Source organism: Lynx canadensis, chromosome B1, assembly GCF_007474595.2.
Source record: "Lynx canadensis isolate LIC74 chromosome B1, mLynCan4.pri.v2, whole genome shotgun sequence".
Classification (NCBI taxonomy): domain Eukaryota; kingdom Metazoa; phylum Chordata; class Mammalia; order Carnivora; family Felidae; genus Lynx; species Lynx canadensis.
Genome location: NC_044306.2, coordinates 145,995,498 through 146,016,573, shown reverse-complemented (window position 1 = coordinate 146,016,573; position 21,076 = coordinate 145,995,498). Strand labels below are relative to the sequence as shown.

The following is a 21,076-nucleotide window of genomic DNA, read 5'->3' as shown; positions in this document are numbered from 1 at the left end:
ATCCAGGTAGGATTTTAAGCACAGAAGTCCCCATGTGCTGCCTTTATTCTTCTGCTTCATCGGAAATGATCAAGTGCCGTTGGTCTCTTCCTAGAAACAGTGTCTGTTGTATATTTTTTTAAAGCCATGACAACAAAACATTAGCTGTATAAACCTTTGGTATGCTCAAGGACAAAGTTTAAATATTTTCCAGAGTGTTTTACAACTGTGTTTTGCTTTCAGGTATTCCTAAGTTGATCACATCTGATATGGTTAAAGAAGGTGCTGCTGTAATTGACGTGGGTATCAACTATGTCCACGACCCAGTGACAGGAAAGACAAAACTGGTTGGAGATGTGGACTTTGAAGGTAATAAACTATCTCTTTTGATAAGTGAAGAAAATGAAAGATTCTACTTTGCATGTTTTTATGGTAGAAAGAGAAACTTTGTATTTGATGCAAGCATTATTAAGTTGATAATCATTACACATCTTTCCTCTGAGGCAAAAGTTTAGTCACTTCCATATTTCCTTCCTTCCTTCCTTCCTGCCTTCCTGCCTTCCTTCCTACCTTCCTTCCTTCCTTCCTTCCTTCCTACCTTCCTACCTTCCTTCCTTCCTTCCTTCCTTCCTACCTTCCTACCTTTCTCCCTCCTTCCCTCCCTTTTTCCCTCCCTCCTTCCCTCCCTCCTTCTTATCCTCCCTGCCTGTCTTTCTTCCCTTCTTCCTTCTTTCCTTCTCTCACTTCTTGGGAGGAAAATACAATTACACCATTAATATTTAGTTTTATATTAGGGGCACTTGGGTGGCTCATTCGGTTAAGCATCAGACTTCTGCTCAGGTCACCATCTCCCGGTTCAGTTTGCAAGTTTGAGCCCCGTGTTGGCTTCTGTGCTGACAGCTTGGAGCCTGGAGCCCACTTCAGATTCTGTGCTCCCTCTCTCTCTGTCCCTCACCCACTCATGCTCTGTCTCTCTCTCAAAAATAAATAAACATTAAAAAAAAAAAAGATTAAGTTCCTTATAGTACAGGTTTTACAGGTTTTTAGTGAAAGAATGCAGCTGGCCTTCTGTACCAGACATTATTTTTACTTTTTTTGGAGTGTCTCTATACTTTGCTATCCATGCTATATATTCAGGCATTCACTCTTTTTTTTTTTTTGAGGCGCATTTTATTTTTTATTTTTTTATTATATGAAATTTATTGTCAAATTAGTTTCCATACAACACCCAGTGCTCATCCCAAAAGATGCCCTCTTCAATGCCCATCACCCACTTTCCCCTCCCTCCCACCCCCATCAGCCCTCAGTTTGTTCTCAGTTTTTAAGAGTCTCTTATGCTTTGGCTCTCTCCCACTCTAACCTCTTTTTTTTCTTTTCTTTCCTTCCCCTCCCCCATGGGTTTCTGTTAAGTTTCTCAGGATCCACCTAAGAGTGAAAACATATGGTATCTGTCTTTCTCTGTATGGCTTATTTCACTTAGCATCACACTCTCCAGTTCCGTCCACGTTGCTACAAAGGGCCATATTTCATTCTTTCTCATTGCCACGTAGTACTCCATTGTGTATATAAACCACAATTTCTTTATCCATTCATCAGTTGATGGACATTTAGGCTTTTTCCACAATTTCAGCCATTCACTTTTAAAGCCTTGGGGTGTGTTTGCTAATCCTAACTATATTTCAGATCTGGAGAGTTACCTGGATAATTCAAGTCAACATTCCTCACTTGTATTTTAAAGAGGATGAGGAAGAGGAACTAGGATAACATTTCTATGGCCATTGAAGGGGATAAGGCAGCAAATATGTAGTAACAAAAAACAGTTGTAACTCAATGCCTTATCTCTACTGAGCCCCTACACAGATAGTTTTAGATACCTGACCCCTAATCCAATTTTACTTCCATATCTTTGTCAGATACTTGGATGCATTCAGATTTTCAGTATAATCTAGGAATCCTTAGTTGTCCAATAAGATATAAATTTAGTAAATGGAGGTATTTTCATATTAGAAATCTAATATATACATATATATTAGATTAATCATTTGGCCAAAAAAGCAGGGCCATGTCAAGAACTTTATCAGCCATAGATGAGTCTTTATAGACAAACTAAAAGGAATAATAGATGACATGATTTTTTAAAAAAATTTTTAATGTTTATTTTTGAGAGAGACAGAGTGTGAGTGGGGGAGGGGCAGAGAGAGAGGGAGACACAGAATCCAAGCAGGTTCCAGGCTCTCAGCTGTCAGCACAAGCCCAACTCGGGGCTCCAACTCATGGACCGTGTGATCATGACCTGAGCCGACGTCAGACGCTTAACCGACTGAGCCACCCAGGCACCCCTAGATGATGTGATTTTTAAAATAATTCCAATTGTACATTTCCTCTTGGAATCTGGTCATCAGGCAATGATTTACCGAAGTCCTAGCATGGTATTGAATGGAACCTAACATGCAGGCACCCAAGTGTTCTAGGGTATTGGTTCCATGTTTGTGAGATTGCAGGTTGTATCATGTAGGCAATCTGAGCCTGGTGCAAAGAAAGAAAGAAAGAAAGAAAGAAAGAAAGAAAGAAAGAAAGAAAGAAAGAAAGAAAGAAAGAAAGAAAAACCTGAGGACACATGTGTAGCAATACATTCTGGGGACAGAATGGCGAATAAGAGCAAGGTACCGACAGCACACTGCTCTCGTAGGCGGTCATTTGCAAGGTCCCTGCCAGTGATGGAGATTCAGGTCAGCAGGGGGATCCCTGCGGGTAACCACGGCTGTCTGTCTGTGTACATGTGCGTGTTACGTGTACGTGCTGAACTCCTCAGGAAGTGACCTCATTTCTTTGTTTCACTTGTCATGTTCAATCAGTAATATCAGATATCAATAATTTATGTGAATTTCTCAACTTCAAAGGGTAAGGATACATTTCGTTTTAAAACCTGACCTCATTTTTTCTCTTCATTTTTGCACTGTCATTCTGCTTCTTGGTGACATTACAGTTACCACGTGTTTATTGCAAAATCACCGTACACTTCTGGTGCACCCAGATGGCACAGACAGAACGTGATAGCCAGCTCGAGGCAAGAAAAGCAGAGATGTTTGCAGTTCGCAACCTTGACTCTGCTCGTAGAGCAAACTTACCCAGCAGTGCAACACATCTTTTGAGACCCTTCTCTCGTATAATTGTTCATTGGTCTCAAAGCATTTCCACGCATTCTTATGTTTAGCTAAGAATGTTTTTTGCTTGTGGGGTATTATAAAAACACTAAAAATGAGCTTTTGGGGGTGTGCGCGTATGCTTAGTCACACACGAATATGCACTTCAGATCGCATACCATTCCATTTGGCAGAATCTATTAAACTGAACTGCAGTTATGCATATCTAGGTATATAATGAAATAAAAAAGGGAAATGACAAAGAGAAACAAAGACGTAAGATAAACAGGCAAGTGCATTGGGCTGGGAGACAGAGAGGTGTTTTAGACCTAGCATCGTAACCCAGGAACTTTGCAGCCTCCCTGGCCGTCAGTGGTGTTATCGGTTAAATGGTAGCAGTGACAGGAGTGGCTCCTTCCAGCCCTTGTGTGTGCTGCATCTTGGACATCCAGCCGAGTGCTACCAAACGGTTATGTAGAAACACAGAAACTTTGGGTAGGTCAGGCTTTTCTGCTTCTGTCATAAGGCCACGCCCATCTTATTGATAATATTACCCTTGCTCACCCCCTGGATCACAGAACCAGGGCCCTAAGGAAGACCTGGACTTGGTAAAGAAGACCTTGCCAGTGAGGCCGTGACTCAGCCACCCGGAGGAACATGCAAGTGATAGGTTTTGACATGTTGCTCTTCAGGTTCTTCATCGGGACTTAACCTGAGGTGAGGGATGATCCCTCGGCTGCAAGGGAGGGACTCCAACTTGGGTTATGCCGTAAAACTTGTAGGCAGCCGTGGCTGCAGGTTGCCAGAGGGAAAGTGTGGCTGCTTTGTGAGTATCGGTGAACATTTCCCTCTCACTGTATAGCCAAGATAAACAAATGGGTGTAGGTAAAGTCAAATGTTAAAGTAAATTGTCCTTGCAGACATTTTCAGCTCTCGAATAAAGGAAACAGGGTGGCCGTTGGTGGGAATGATTTTTAAAGAATAATTTCATTCATGGACCCCATTTGAGAAATATTAGAAATATGTAAATATTTGCAAATTCAGTGATTTGTGAAACCAGGAGTCGTTTGTATCTATTTTCTTTCTAAGAAAATATGGATGCCTACGTGTAATCTTTATTATTAGATGTTTTGGCCTCAGTTTTGAATCAGACGCCTCTCCTCTGAGTGCTATTTTGTATCAGATACAGCGTGAGGCTTGCATCACCCTTTACTATAGTTCTTGATGGAAGGAGACATAAATCATCCTAAATATTTCTTTCTGTTGCTAATGTCAGGTTTTGGTTTTGGTGTAAATACAGTTGTCTCCAGACTACATCTTCCTTCATCTTCTAGGGTTTCCTGTTCTCACTTTTTTCTCTGCTCTGTTCTCTGCTTCCTTCTTTCTTCATTCTCCTTCTCCTGAGCCCAGAATAGAGTCAAATGGCCCTTCCTGAGCTGGTGGCCTAGAGGGAAATAATTGTCCCTCCCTCCACCATTCCTCCAACAACTCCCTTCCACCTTGGTCACAAAATTGCCAATATTCTTAGAGAGGAGGCAGGCAAATCTAGTAGAAAATTATGCGGAGAGTAAGGAAGGTAGGAAAGGCTTTCTTACATGGGGAAACCCTCTTCTCAGGTCATTTGGAATTATTCTTTATTCAGTGATAATAGTAGTTGGCGTTTGAGAGGTGGTTACCATTCTCAGGCTTTTATACCCCTAAATTTATACCCCTAAATTATTCATTTAATTCTTATGATAGCCCTATAAGGTAGCTGTATAAGGTATTGTTATTATCCCCCATTTTACAGAGGCACACAAAGCCTGGGCATCTTTGCCCGGAGATGACACATAATGGGACACTGTGTGTTCATAGCCAGACATTTGGAATTTCTACCCTGCTTTGTCTTCACTATTCTGTATTTAACTATGTTAATACTTTCATTTTTCTTTTTTTTGAAGTTTATTTTGTGTGTGTGTTTGTGAGAGAGAGAGACAGAGAGACAGAGACAGGGAGGGAGAGAGAACCCCAAGTGGGCTCTGTGCTGTCAGAGAGGCTCAATTTCACGAATCATGAGATCATGCATGACCCAAGCTGAAACCAAGAGTCAGATGCTTAACCAACTGAGCCACCCAGGTGCCCCAATACTTCCTTTTAAGACATGAAGTTATTTCTTTTATGTTCCCCCTAGGATATATACAATAGCAAGTTTTAAAAGTGTCTAGACAAGAGTATCAGTGTTTGTCCTCACTCTATGTGGTTCTGATATGCACAGATATCAGTTACCATGGTTTAGTTAAATAACACCAATCCTGCAACAGAGTGGTTTGAATTTCAGTTAGTTTGCTATATTACCTATAACTGCATTAAGTGCAAACTTTTCTGCCAGCTCTTCAATGTAGAAATCATTATGCAAATAACAAATATGCACAGTGATCTGCGGCCAATGACATCACTTCTTCTAAGTCTGTTGGTGATTGCTCATGGGACATCTTACTCAGTTCAGTGAAGTGTGTAGTTCTATTGACTCCTTTTTTCCCACTAATAAACCACATGACATTTTATAAAAGTAGATCACAAACAGAGGGAATTGCCAGCAAAGACATAAAAAGTGATAATGCTGAAAGATTCTGGATATGGAGCCAGAGGAACTTAGCAAAGGTGAAGTTCTCCATGTAAATGAGAAAAGTAGTTGCTGCTAAAAGGACAACAGTGTCCCAGAGGAAGTGACACTGGCATAAAACTTCACATAAAAAGAACTCTCAGAGCGGTGCCTGGATGGCTCAGTCGGTTAAGCGTCCGACCTTGGCTCCAGTCATGATCTCACAGTTTGTGGGTTCAAGCCCCACATCTGGCTCTGTGCTGACAGTTCAGAGCCTGGAGCCTGCTTCAGATTCTTTCTCTCTCTGCCCTTCTCCTGCTCGTGCTCTGTCTCTCTCTCAAAAATAATTAAACATTTAAAATAAATAAATAAAATAAGTAAAAGAACTCTCAGATATATTTAATGGCATTAACATGCAAATACAAAATGTTAGAAGCTGATCCAAATTTGGAAAGGAATCTGAAATTCACTAAGGCATAGGAAAGATGCTCACCGTATACTGCATGGTATGTGACCAGAAGAACACAAAAATTGTTCAAACTACTCTTGATAAGTTTTTACAAATAAATAAAAGGCTTTAATACTCAATGTTTCTAATGTTTTAAATAACTTAGTTATAACTTAGTTATTAGTTATGGCATACTAAATAAATGTTTTACTATTTTCAATTCCCTATACATTTATAAACCATAGAGAGAGAATTTTTAATGTTTTTACCAACATTTTTAAAGGTTACTGAACAAATGTAATATCCTCCAATGATTATTAAAATTGCTCTGCGCTGTTTCAGCTTGCACAGTCATTTGTATGTTTTGTTTTTTTTTTTCTGCTACTGTGAAAAGTGAGCACTGCCCATATTTATCTCTATGTCTAGGGAAATTAGTGGTCATAGAGTTCAAATTCAGATCCAATGCCATGATCACCTCTACTATGTGACTGTTCAATTGTGTTTGATTATAGTGTCTCAGGATTACTACCCAGGTATGTTGTTGAGGGTTGCAGGTATGCTTGGCTTAGCACCTTTCCTAGGGAATCCACACTGGTGCTTTTCTTGATAATAGATCCAAGTTAGGACCTTTCTTCAACACCATTCCTCTCTGGGTCCCTTGAGGAGTTAATGGGGCCTTAAAGTTATTACTGAATTGAAATGCTATTTTGGTTTGAATTGATCCTCGATCATAGAATTCAAGATGGTACATCATTGCTTCCAGCCTCTGACAGGTACCACCATTCCCCTTCAATTACCTGAATATGTCTCTCCCTTCTAATTTAAGGCAGTAAAAGAAGACCAGTATTTTAAAAAGCATCTGTGATAAAAATTATTTTGTATGTCTAAGAATTCTTTGTAATAACTAACAATCATGCAACAAGTAATTTATCTGAAAAATTTAGATTTCCTATACAGATTAAAAAAAATAATAACAACAGTGGAACCTATCTACTTTCCCCTGGTCATTTTCTATTAGTAGCTTTGAGAGAAACTTCATACATTTCTAACAAATAAGACTGTATCCTCATAAGATGGAAACAAGAGATTATGTGGTATGAGTTGTAAATTGCTTCTTCTGACTGGAAAGTAGTCTGTAGTCTTGGACAAGCTCATAATTATGCTGCTTTTATGACAGCAGTTCTCTGAATGGATTTGGTGAACTGAACAATCTAATTAATGACTTCCCGTGCTGTTAATTCAGGCTAACCTGGTTCACATTGGCGAGTTCTCAGGCCCCATTTGCACCTCCTAGCTACCACACAGATGTTTCTGTAGTCTTCTGAAGCTTTTAATAGCTTTGCTTCAGTTTTATGATGAATTCTTCAGGGATTGCAATGGAATGAAAGGGACTGGATTGTCTGCTCCTTGTTCTTTACCATCTCTCCTCCCTGTCTTCCATTCCTGACCACACCTCTCCACTCACTGGTCTGTACCAAAACAGGGAATAGAATGATGCTGGAAAGAACTGCTGAAAAAGGAAGGAGAGAGGCAGGAACAACATGTAGGCTCTTTTCTCAGAGTCCGAATAGGTGGGGCTGATGTCCAAGAGTGATCCTCTCTGCTGCCCTACAGGTATAGGACTACATAGAAATTACAGACCTAAGTCTAAAGGCACATTACAGTGTTGATGAAACCAATTTAAATTATAAAAGTAAAGAAGCCACATTATATGGAAAAGAAGACCTACTCTAACACAAGCAATTTTTTTTAAACTATAGTTGCTTCCAGATGTTTTGCGTCTGCATATTTTACGTTGCTTGAGGAATATGTCTTATACCCTTAGATTTTTATCAGCCATTTTCCACGCAGAAGTCCTGGTTCCTGGTTATGTTTAGTAAATATATCATAATTTGCCTCACTCTGTCTCTTTGTTAAATGATCAGTTGTTTCTATTTTTCCCCTCTCTCAGTATTATACCAGATGATAGATGAGGCTGCCGTAACAAAGGAATGGCAAAATACCTGAACTCCAAGATAGCTTAGCTGTCTTCTACAAAAGTCTATGGAGTTAGACAGCCCTTCTTCATTCAGGGAGACTGTTTTCATCCATCTTGCTGTTTGTGTTCGTTTGATAAAACTGCCATAAGTAAGTTCCAAACACTGCATGGCTTAAACAGAAATTTATTTCTCACAAATCTGGAGGCTAGAAGTCAGAGATCAAAGTGTCCCCAGGGTTATTTCATCTGCGGCTTCTCTCTCCTTGACTTGTAGATGGCCAACTTCTCCCTGTCTTCACTTTGTCTTTCCTCTGTACATGTCTGTGTTCAAATTTTCTCTTCCTGTAAGGACACTAGTCATCTTGGATTAGGGTCCACTCTAATGGCCTCCTCTTAATTACCTCTGTAAAGACCCTATCTCTAAATATGGTGACATTCTGAGGGACTGATGGTTAGGACTTCAACATATGAATTTGGGGGAGTCACAATTCAGCCCATAACACTGTTTCACTTGAACCCTCTTCTTATCCACACAGTTGAAATTGAATTGCCTACTCATCCATGTTTTCTTCCATCGAAAGGTAAAAGAGAGACGAGGGCATGTGACTTTACCTTTAAGAAAATTGAACTGAAAGTTGTATGCATCACTTCTGCGAGCATCCTATTGACCTGAATATAGCCACATGGCTACTCTATGTGGGAGCAAAAAGGATGTGGAATCCATAGGCTCTAGATGGGAAGTCATACTTGGATGAATAATGATCCATTCTGTGCATAAGAGCTTGAAGACTAATCTCTTGACAAAAGAGAGACAGAGACAGAGACAAAGACACAGAGAGATTTCCTCATCCAGCATCTACATACCATTCAGTCTACCCTGAATTCTTTTAGTTGTGAATACCTCATTGCTTTTTTAGTCAGTTTCAAAACATGATCCATGTATTAACTCTTTCCTGTGGGGTCAGTGGATGCCTAATGTCAGTGAAGTCATGTCTTGGGTCAGATCTTACAATACTAACTCTGAACTCTGTATATAAAATATATACACTAAGTGTGGAGCCTACTTAAGACTCTCTCTCCCTCTCCTGCCCCTCCCCTGCTTGCTTGCACTCTCGAAATATATATATATATATATATTTGTTGTTGTTTTGTTTTGTTTTGTTGCAAAGTGTAGATAGTACAATCTCACCAAAATGTCTTCAGTTCTAATTAAACTCATTTTTATTATTCAATCATCGGTAAAGACAAGACACTTTTTGACGACTTCATGCAATATTGAAAATTATATCAGGTACCTTTGTGGTTTCCACTTTCATGTCTCTTTACTGACCTTACTTTTGATCTCCTGGTCATTACTGATGTTTTCAGTATATCCCTTCAAATTCTTTGAGTCATACTTTTTTACTGAAATGTATGTCATACAATATGTTCACGACTTGGAAACATAGCTAGGGGAGAAGATCTAGATACCTGCCTTGACTCAGCCACCATCTGCAACTCATCCTGAATAGGAAAGACATGCAAGTTACCACCTGCTATGACCAGAAAAAAAAGAGAAACCCACAAAGTGAGACATGGCAGGAGAGCATGACGTCTACTTAGGGTCTGCTGGGAAGGGAGCCAGCTAGGTGGTCCCTGAGATTCCTTCTGCCCCTTCTGGTCTTGCTGTGGCACAAACTGGCCCCAGGTGACCTGCTTCTTGAGCAAGGGTTCCCAAAGTGTCCCAGGGTAGGTCAGAGCGGGTGATACTAAGATCCCAGATAGATAGGGTAATAGCAGAGACAGGCCAGCCTTGACTAAATTGGGTCGTTTGAACGAGAGGTAGGGCTGAAGGCCTCAGGGTGGGAATCTGCAGTGGACCCAGGGTCCCCAACCCTAAGAAATGGAGCTATTGCTGCTGCTGTGGGGCTCAGCTAGAGACCAAGGGCCTTGGCCAGGCATACCCCAGAGAGTCTCCAGTAGTGAGAGCAGTGGTACTTTAAGTAAGCTCTAGTGAAACCTGCAGGAACTAGGGGAAAGCCTATTAGAAAGTCCCATCTGCTGTTCCTGGGCTCAGGGCCCACATAGACTCTGCATGTCTCCTGGTTCGAGTACTAAAGTTTTTGTATGTATGCCCAGCCCGGTATTTTCGCTCATAACTAGTGATGTTGAGCATCTTTCCATGTACTGGTTGGTCATTTGGATGTGTTCTTTGGAAAAATGTCTTTTTATGTCCTCTGTCCATTTTTTAATTGGATTGTTTGTTTTTTGTAATGAGTTGTTTGAATTCCTCAAGTATTTTTGATAAGGTATTTGGGGGTAATAACCCCTTATGTGATATATGATTTACAAATATTTTCTCCTATTCTGTACGTTGCCTTCTCATTTTGTTGACTGTTTCTTTTGCTGTGCAGATGCCTTTTTTGCTTGAAGTAGTCCTGCTTGTTGATTTTTGCTTTTGTTTTCTTTGCTTTTGGTGTCATATCCAAAAAAAAAATCATTCCTAAGACCAATATCAAGGAACTTTTCCCCTATGTTTCCTTCTAGAAATTTTATAGTGTTGGTTTTTATATTTAAGTTCATTAATTTGGACTTAATTTTTATAAGTAGTATTGGATATGGGTTCAATTTCATTTTTCTACATGTAGTTAGTTCTCCCAACACTATTTACTGAACAAAGTATCCTTTCCCCACTAAGTGTTCTTGGCTCCCTTGTCAAATAATGGTTGACCTTGCATTCAGGGGTTTATTTCTATGCTTTCTACTTCGTTCCATTGGTTCTATGTGTCTGTTTTTTTGTTTGTTTGTTTGTTTTGTTTGTTTTTTTTTAATTTTTTTTTCAACGTTTATTTATTTTTGGGACAGAGAGAGACAGAGCATGAACGGGGGAGGGGCAGAGAGAGAGGGAGACACAGCATCGGAAACAGGCTCCAGGCTCTGAGCCATCAGCCCAGAGCCCGATGCGGGGCTCGAACTCACGGACCGCGAGATCGTGACCTGGCTGAAGTCGGACGCCCAACCGACTGCGCCACCCAGGGGCCCCTCTATGTGTCTGTTTTTATGCCAGTACCATAATGTCTTAATTACTCTAGCTTTCTGGTATAGTTTGAAATCAGGAAGTGTGATGCTTCTAGCTTTGTTCTTTTTTCTCGGTATTGCTATTGACTATTCAATGTCTTTAGTGGTCTCATACATTTTTTTTTCCATTTCTGTGACAAATGAATCTATAAATGGCTTTGGGTAATATGGATAATTTAACACTATTAATTCTCCCAGTCCATGAACATGGGATATCTTTCCATTTTTTGCGTGTGTCCTCTTCAATTTTCTTCTTCAAAGTCATGTAATTTCCATTGTAAAGATTCTTCATTTCCTGTTAAATTTATTCCTAAGTATTTTATTGCTTTTGATGCTGTTGCAAATGGGATCGTTTTCTTTATTTATTTTTCATATATTTCACTGTTAGTGTATAGAAATAACACCAATTTCTTTATGTTGATGTTATTTCTTTTAATTGTTTTTAATGTTTTATTTTTATTTTTGAGAGAGAGAGAGAGAGAGAGCATGCACGTGCACAAGGGGGGGAGGAGCAGAGAAACAGAGAGACGGAGGATCCGAAGCAGGCTCTGTGCTGACAGCAGAGAGCCCAATGTAGGGCTTGAACTCATGAACCATGAGATCATAACCTGAGCCGAAGTCAGAGGCTTAACCGACTGAACCACCCAGGTGCCCCTCTGCATGTTGATTTTATGATCCAGCAATCCAACTTCTGGGTATCAAAAGGAAATGAGAACAAGATATCAAAAAGAGACCTGTAATCATGTTTGTTGCAGCATTATTCACAATAGCCAAGATATGGAAACAAAAGTGTCAATCAGTAGATGAAAGGGTAAAGAAAATGTGGCATATATATATTCAATTGAATATTTTCAGCCATGAGCAAGAGGGAAATCCTGCCATTTGTGACGACATGGATGGACCTTGAGGGCGTTATGCTTATTGAGATAAGTCAGACAAAGACAAATGCTGTGTGGTATTACTTATACGTGGAATCTGAAAAAGCCAAATTTGTAGGAACAGAGTAGAATGGTAGTTACCAGGGGCTGGGGGAGGGGGTGGGGGAAGCTGGAAAGATGCTGTTAAAGGGTGCAAACTTGCAACTAGAAAATGAATAAGTTCTGGAACTCATGCACATCATAGTGAATCTAGTCAACAATATTATATTATATACTTCAAAGTTGCTACAATACTAGATCTTAAGTATTTTTCCACAAAAAAGAAATGATAATTATGTGGTGTGATACAGGTATTAAATAAAGCTATGATGGTAATCATATTGCAGTATATAAATGTATCGAATTAATCTGTTGTACATTTTAAACTTACACAATGTTTTATATAAATGAGATCTCAATTTTAAAAATTTAAAAAAAAAGCGACAGTGCGGGGGATCTTAAGTTCAGGCTGGGACACAGTGGGGACAAAGCATAGGTAGGGCCTTCCCCTCCCAGTGTTATTTGTTTGCTGTCTGCTCCTCAGTGCCCTGCTTGCTCTTTGGAGCCTCCCATGGGGTTCTGTGTGCACCCTCCCATGGATAGGCTGGCAGAGCAGTGTGGCCAAGTGTCCTCCTGGAGCTAGATTATCCCACCCTGTAGGCAGTAGAGGGATGACACAGGACCAACACCAGCTCATTGAACTACTGGAGGGAACAATTTTCATGAGAGTCCGTGCTCAAACTTTGGGAGAAATGTGTGGATGGGGAGAGGATGGTCCTAGGGAGGGAGGGAAAGGGAGCTCCTAACCTGACTTGCCCTGGACATTAAGGAAAAGGAGAAGGCCCAGATCTTGGGCTGGTTCATCTGTCCATCTTACAACCTGCTCTTTTCTTAAACTACATCAAGAATGGTACACCCCAGCCTTGCAGGGGTCCCAACAGCTGAGCTCATTTCCTGCCAATGATTTTTTGTTCTTGTCCCATGATTCCCAGCACTGTACAGTCTGAGGGGCTTCTCTGGCCCCTCACAAGAGCCCTTTGCAAATAGCACTGACGAGCACAGTGAGAAGAGAAGGAGCCACCCATGGCCCTCTCAGGAATTCCTGGAAGCCAGAGCAGGGCTGAGGCTGGGATGCAGTAGGGGTTGAAGGGATATTATGTGTCAGGCATTGTGACAGGCATTTGAGATGCAACGATAATCTAAATAGGCAAAGTCCTGGGGCGCCTGGGTGGCGCAGTCAGTTAGGCGTCCGACTTCAGCCAGGTCACGATCTCGCGGTCCGTGAGTTCGAGCCCCGCGTCGGGCTCTGGGCTGATGGCTCAGAGCCTGGAGCCTGTTTCCGATTCTGTGTCTCCCTCTCTCTCTGACCCTCCCCCGTTCATGCTCTGTCTCTCTCTGTCCCAAAAATAAAATAAACGTTGAAAAAAAAAATAAATAAATAAATAGGCAAAGTCCTAACCCGCAGGTAGCTTACATCAGGTTGGAGAAGACAGATAATAAACAAATGCATACACATCCATGTAATATATTAAGCAGCGTTTGGTGTTACAAAAACAAAACCAGATAAGGGAGGCTAGAGAATTAATAGAGTAAGGTCGCTAAAGAGGGTGTTCAGGGAAGACTCGCTGCCAACCTGAACAAAGTGACGGAGGGAGCTGTGGATTTATGGGAGAGGAATATCCCCCCACGCAGAGCAGAAAGTGTGCAGATTTAGAGGATCAGCATGCCTAATGGCTTTCATGAGCTGCCATAAGACCATTGTAACTGGAACAGAGTAAATAAGGGGACGAATCGGGGGGAATAAAGTCCAAGAGGTAGCAGCAGGGATGCCATATCATGTAGGTCCTTAGAGGCCATGGAAAGGAATTTGGATTTTACAGTAAAGTAGAGTAAAGTAAAGTAAAGTAGCAAGGCTACTGAATATCAAGTAGACCTTAGAGAGGCTGGGATATAAATAGGATACCTGTTAAGAGGCTATTGTAATTATCCAAGAAAGAAATTATCCAAGATGGGGTGTGGACCAGCATGGTAATGGGTGAAAGTGTTAACAGGTGGTTTAGATGGTAGATATAATTTAAAGGAAGGGTCGGAATGATTGGCTGAATGATTAGATATAAAAGAAAGAGAAGAATCAATTATGACTCTAAGAGTTTTCAAATAAGCAAGAGCGAAGGTGCCAGTTCTAGAACCCTTTTGAGATGAGTCTCAAAAGATGAATGAATTTCACCTAAGTGTGCGTATATAAGGTGGAGAGGGGGCAGAGGGAGAAGAAGGGGCTCTTTCCAGGTGAGAAAGAGCGGATCAAAGGCAAAGAAGAAAAATCGCAAAAGGTCTTTTGTACTCAAAAGTAGCTCAACATTGTTGAAGTAGGGAAGTATGACACTGTAAACAATTGTGAATTGTGCCCCAAGCAGCTGGAGGCTTACTTTGCATTTTTCAAAGCATCTCTACTTGACAGGAAATCCCTCCTACAACAAAAGGGAGTCTATAATTTGGGACTCTATCTGGTCAGAATTATTCCTCAAACTTCCAACCCCGTAGTCAAAATATGAGGACAAACGGGGGTCTAGAATTATATAGTACCATTTTCTAAGAAACTACTAGATGTGGAACTAAAACCTTGGAGTGCTTTTAAAGCAGCTTTTAATCTACATTTTCCCTTCTTTTACCATAGATCTCTTGTGTATGCATAGTATTTCACCTTTGAAACCTGAGGGTTACCTTTTCTCTCCGTGCTCTTCGTAGATTATGTCCAATCTTTCTTAAAACGATTTCAATTTGGAGTCAGGCTGACTTAGGTATGAATCCTAGTTCTGTTGCATAAAACAATTATGATCTTAGGCAAATCCCTTCACCTCTCTGAGACTTGATTTTATCATCTGAAAAACAGATAATAATGCCTATCTTATAAAGTTGTTATGAAGATTATGTGAAATAATCACCTCACATGAGCTAATGTATGTAGCTTGCTGAGTATGGTCCCTGGCAGAAGACAGTATGTGTGTGTGTTTGTGTGTATGTTCATTATTTGCCTTTTCTCTCCAGTCTCACTTTGGTACTAATCCAGAAGCACCTAACTTCGCGTTGCAGTTACTATCCTGCTCCTCACTGCTTTTCTGACCTCCACTCTCTTCTGGTCAAGTCTGTTCTTCACCCCAATATCATATGAATCAACTTGAAGGCACTCATGCTTATCCCCATCTTCTCCAAACTCCCATAGAAGGTCTTACCTGCCTTGTTCATTTTGTTCTTGCTTCTGTACTACCTTGTACTTTCACTTGGTTGTTCCCTCCTGCCTTGTATGCCTCTGTAAGGTAAGCTTCTTGCCCTGTATTCCTTTTGTATCTCCATCCCACAGCAGGTTTTCTCCTTCCTAGTCATTCCACGGATCACATGTATGATCATCCTCTGTACTTATAAATCTCTAGTGTTACAATTACATTACAGGAGTAATTCCTTAAAGTTGCCTTAATGGGAACAAAAGCTGCCACTTGAGGTGGCATCAAACATATTATTAACCTACAACAATCCAGATCCAGTAATAATACGTCCACTGAGACATTCGTGGATTTACTCAACACACATTTCTCATTCAATGTATCTTCAAGGTACTGGGGATATAGCCATGCACAATATAAAGTTCCTGCTCTCATGGAATTTATATTCTCCAGATTACATGTTAAAGTGAGGTTCTTTTGGGACACCTGAGCGGCTCAGGTCGGTTAAGCGTCCAACTTCAGCTCAGGTCATGATCTCACAATCCATGAGTTCGAGCTCCACATCGGGCTTTGTGCTGTCGGCTCAGAGCCTGGAGCCTGCTTCAGATTCTGCGTCTCCCTCTCTCTCTGTTCCTCCTCCGCTCGCACCCTGTCTCTCTCTCTCTCAAAAATAAATACAGATTAAAAAAAAATTTTTAAAAAAGTAATGTCTCAAGTTTTTATTTAAATTCCAGTAGGTTAATATACAGTGCAATATTAGTTTCAGGAGTAGGATTTAGTAAATTGTCACTTACTTCTGGCACTCAGTGCTCATCGTGAGTGCCCTCCTTTATACCCACCATCCATCTAACCCATCCCCTACCCACCTCCCCTCCAGCTGCCCTCATTTTGTTCCCTGTAGTTAGGAGTTTCTATGGTTTGCCTCCCTCTCTTTTTTTTTTCCTTCGCCTATGTTCATCTGTTTTATTTTATTTTAATTTTTTTAACGTTTATTTATTTTTTTCTTTTATTTTTTTCTTTATTTTTTTTTAATTTTTTTTTAAATTTTTTTATTTTTATTTTTTTTTCAACGTTTATTTATTTTTGGGACAGAGAGAGACAGAGCATGAACGGGGGAGGGGCAGAGAGAGAGAGGGAGACACAGAATCGGAAACAGGCTCCAGGCTCTGAGCCATCAGCCCAGAGCCTGACGCAGGGCTCGAACTCACGGACCGCGAGATCGTGACCTGGCTGAAGTCGGACGCTTAACCGACTGCGCCACCCAGGCACCCCAACGTTTATTTATTTTTGAGACAGAGAGAGACAGAGCATGAATGGGGGAGGGTCAGAGAGAGGGAGACACAGAATCTGAAACAGGCTCCAGGCTCTGAGCTGTCACCACAGAGCCCGACGCGGGGCTCGAACTCACGGACCGTGAAATCATGACCTGAGCCGAAGTCGGCCGCCCAACCGACTGAGCCACCCAGGCGCCCCTCATCTGTTTTATTTTAAAGTAAGCATCTTTTGGAAATGGTTTGGCACTACTTACTACCAAGTGTGTGTTATACGAGATGGGAAAGTCAGAGAGTATTGCCAGTTTCTAAGGAAATGGCACTAGTTTTGAACAACTTGATCATTTTATTATTATTATTATTATTATTACTATTGTAAAAAAAAAGTTACCAACACGATTTTCAGTGTTAATCATTTAATTTGATGATACGTATGTTAGTTCAGTCTGCCATAACAAATTACCACAGACTGGGTGGCTGAAACAATAGCATTTATTTTCTTATAGTTCTGGATGGAGTAAGTCCAAGATCACAATGCCACCATAGTCGGATTCGGATGAGGACCCTCTCCTGGGTTACGGACAGCTAACTTCTCATTGTATCCTCATCTGGTGCAACGAGTGAGAGAGCTCTGTGGAGTCTTTTCAATAAAAGCATGAGTTCCATTCTTGAGGGCTCCACCCTGATGACTTAATCACCTCCCAAAGTCCCACCTCCTAATTCCATCGCATCCTAGATTAGGATTTTAACACAGAAATTTTGGAGGTACCCACACATTCAGTTCATAACAATATGGTCAATCTGACTCAAGATATCAACTTTTGTGGTAGGTAATTACAAGGTAGCCCCCAAATCCGGCTCAAGTGTAAGGGAAGGCCTAACACTTTAACCCAGAGGTGATTTCTTCCAACCGTTTCGAAAAAGTTGATGGAAATTTGCAAAAGCTTCTTTGAGAGAGACTGTTACTAATGCTGTGGTCATAGTGCCCATGCAGCTCATTTCATAAAACAAGTAGTAATGGTCACTGTGAGATCTCTATCAGTGAGCCAGCTGCCCCCACTGTGGCTCACAACATGCTTACAATTTACGACACGATGCTCATTGCGAAGTCTAGATCTTTGAAATCAGGTCAGCTTTAAAGATCTTTTTAGAAGGTTGTATTTGACATCGAGCAACCTACCTTTACAGAGAATAAAGTCGAAACATAAAAAGGACATCCACAGGAACAAGAGAAGTGCCCAGTGATTCTGTAAGTCTCTCTTCTTCTTTTACACCTAATGATGAGATTTTTTTTTGTAGTTGCTTGTCAGGACCCCATATTACAATACAAATATCGATGGAAGGATATTTTATCTCCTACTATCTTGGGTTGATTATGGCAGGATACCAACATTAAGGCCTTGCCAGGAGATTTGGAGGATGCTCCAAACAACCCATCTAGTTTACAGATGTGTCACTGTATGATAGGAATGTTCAGTGGTTTGAGGAAAAGGACTGGGAAGAATGACAGGAGTAAATGACGATTATGTTTCTTTTAAAGAAGTCATGAAAAGGACATATTGTTAGTCTTTTTGGTAGAGTACTAGAAACATACATGGCAGTGATCCTTACTCTGGCCTACCAAAATGGAAACTGGCAATGGTAGCTGACACCCTCCATGGTCAGAAAGGAGGTTCCACTGATGGGTCATAGACAGAGTTCACAGAAAGCAATTTCAAATTTTCATTTGGTGATTGATTTGCTATTTGGTCCCATCGAATGCCTTCTGGGTGGTCTGAGCAGTACTTTTTGGTATTCATATCTATGAGACAGGTCGCTGGATATATAGAGATTTGATTTAATGTGAGGAGAAAAGTAAAGGAAAAAAAGGCTTAGCCACCCTACACATACAGATAGCGTTATAAATAGGTGAGGGATGCATTGATCTAAATGCAGCCCACTCCGCCTGGGTGGCGCAGTCGGTTGAGCGTCCGACTTCAGCCAGGTCACGATCTCACGGTCCGTGAGTTCGAGCCCCGCGTCAGGCTCTGGGCTGATGGCTCGGAGCCTGGAGCCTGTTTCTGATTCTGTGTCTCCCTCTCTCTCTGCCCCTCCCCTGTTCATGCTCTGTCTCTCTCTGTCCCAAAAATAAATAAAAAACGTTGAAAAAAAAATTTTTAAAAAAAAATAAATGCAGCCCACCAAACTACTGAAGCCAATGCACTTTGTATAGAAATGGGGATCAGAGTCTCTTTCTCTTGTAATCCATCAGGACATTAATCCTGTCCATCCCATTAGTGCCCCAAAGGGTGCTGTGATAATGAATGTCCTCATACATGTAGAAATCTTGTAGAAACCCCAGAATCAGCCAACCAGATAAATGCAAGAGGAAGCATAGTAAATTACCTTTGGGGCATCTAATTCCTTGTTGCCTTGCAAGAGTTCAATGGTGAGCCATTCACTTGTCAAGGAGCCCTTTACTGTCTCTGGTTCATCATCAAATGCTCTTAAGTGTCATTTTTATATCAACTATATGAGAAAGTGGAGTGTTTTCCATATTACCGCCTGAGTCATACTATTTTTCCAGTCCTATGCCAGTCAGGTTTTTCTGGTTGTTATTCATGTACTTCATTTTCCTGAAGCTTGTCTCCACTTCATTATAGTGGATGTGTATAGAGGTCATGTCTAAATGGCCTGCATTTAGAAGCATGGGAAAATTCTCTAAGCATTTAATTTAGACAATTACCCATGTATACTAGACTGGTGAAATTCATATGAGAGAAACAAGAAAATTTCCATCTGCTGTCTTGCCACACATAAGGAATCATTCCTTTTCCTTTTGGGGAAGGAAGTTGGTTTTAAAAATTATTTGTGGCAGGGGTGCCTGGGTGGCTCAGTCGGTTGAGCATCCAACTTTGGCTCAGGTCGTGGTCTTGCAATTTATGAGTTCAAACCCCGTGTCAGTCTCTGTGCTGACAGCTCAGAGCCTGGAGCCCGCTTCGGATTCTGTGTCTCCCTCTCTCTCTTCCCCCTCCACCACTCATGCTCTCTCTCTCAAAAATAAATAAACATTAAAAAAATTGTTTTAAATTATTTGTGGCATTGTTGCAAATCTGACATGGCCATAGAGTACTTCCTTAAGAATGGCAGAGAACTGGACAAAATACAAAGAGAGATAAAACAATATTACAGGAACTTGAGACACCAGTTTCTCATCCTCCACCCAAAAATACATTTATAAAGCACAAATATATTCTTTGGCTTTGCCAGAATATACAATTTCCAGGCCATAATAGCAAAATTAATGGTGTAGGTATATCTGGAAACTCTATTAGTTGGAACCTTTGGAGTAGTATATAATGTGCTGAAGCAGAAATTCACTATCTGCCAAAGAATTATTGAGTCTTCCTAACAAAGTATGTTAGGTGAGAGTTTGGGTTATTAAGTCCAGACGCTAGGAACCTGAGAACGTAAAGTTTCCAGGGGAAATAAACATACAAACCAGAGACACACTGTCATGAGGCATGCATTGCTGGTACCAAAGATTAACGATCCCATACATTTTCTTTTATTCTTACCTAAGTTGTTAAAGGGCATTTTGATGTCTCTTAAGTTGCTACTCGTATCCTTCGTGAGTAATCTTTCCACACCTTGGACTGGGCACCTAGTTTCTTCCATCATCCCTGTCATCCCCTCAAATTGAAAACATGAAACAACCTCTGCTCCGTAGTTCTGGCTCTAGTCCTGACCTTGAAGCATAGTTGTCTTCAAGTAAGAATAATGGAAAAGATGTCAAGCGCGCCGATCTTAATTCTTTGCTTTAGAAATCTGAAGCCAGTAACTGAAGAAAAAGCAGTCATCCACATGGTGGAGAAAAAGGAACACAACAGGTCAGATTCCAGATCTCAGACTACAAAAGGATTTCTTCTGGGGAGGAGGCGCGTGGGTGGCTCAGTCGGTTAAGTGCCTGACTCTTGATTTCAGCTCAGGTCATGATCTTATAGTCATGAAATCCAGCCCGTGTTGGGCTCCGTGCTGGATGTGGAGGCTGCTTTAGATTCTCTCTCTCTCTCCCTCTCCCTCTCCCTCTGCCCTTCCCTCTTTCCCATTCTCTCTCTCTCTCTCTTTCAAAAACAAAAACAAAAAAAGATTTCTTGGATAATAATTTAATGGCATTCAGGGACCTAAAACTTTATGAAAATACAACATGAATGTCTCTGTAATTTAGTTACCTGATTTAAAAACTATTAAATTGTATACATTTTTCACTCCCGACTTCTCATTTTGCAGAACTGGCTATTCCTACATATAGAAGTGTGTTCATTCACGGTCTTTCCTAAAAGCTTATTCATCTGGACACAATAACTACAGCTGTCATCACCCAACCTAAGTGTCCTGACTCCTCACCTCCGGGTCACGTAGCCCGTGTCCACCTCCCCTGCCTCATCTACTCTGTTTTCCTCATGTACTTCCATCGTGACGAACTTCTGTCATCTCCTCTGTTG

General features: G+C 40.9%; 1 protein-coding gene across 2 annotated transcripts in view; it reads left to right on the top strand.

The window, feature by feature from the left end:
* MTHFD2L (methylenetetrahydrofolate dehydrogenase (NADP+ dependent) 2 like) overlaps nucleotides 1-21,076 on the top strand; it is a 139,139-nt gene that overhangs the window by 109,998 nt on the left and 8,065 nt on the right. For both annotated transcript variants that reach the window (XM_030313682.1, XM_030313680.1), the window contains one exon: nucleotides 223-348. In XM_030313682.1, the coding sequence (XP_030169542.1) occupies nucleotides 223-348 (126 nt within the window). The remainder of the gene's footprint in view (nucleotides 1-222; nucleotides 349-21,076) is intronic.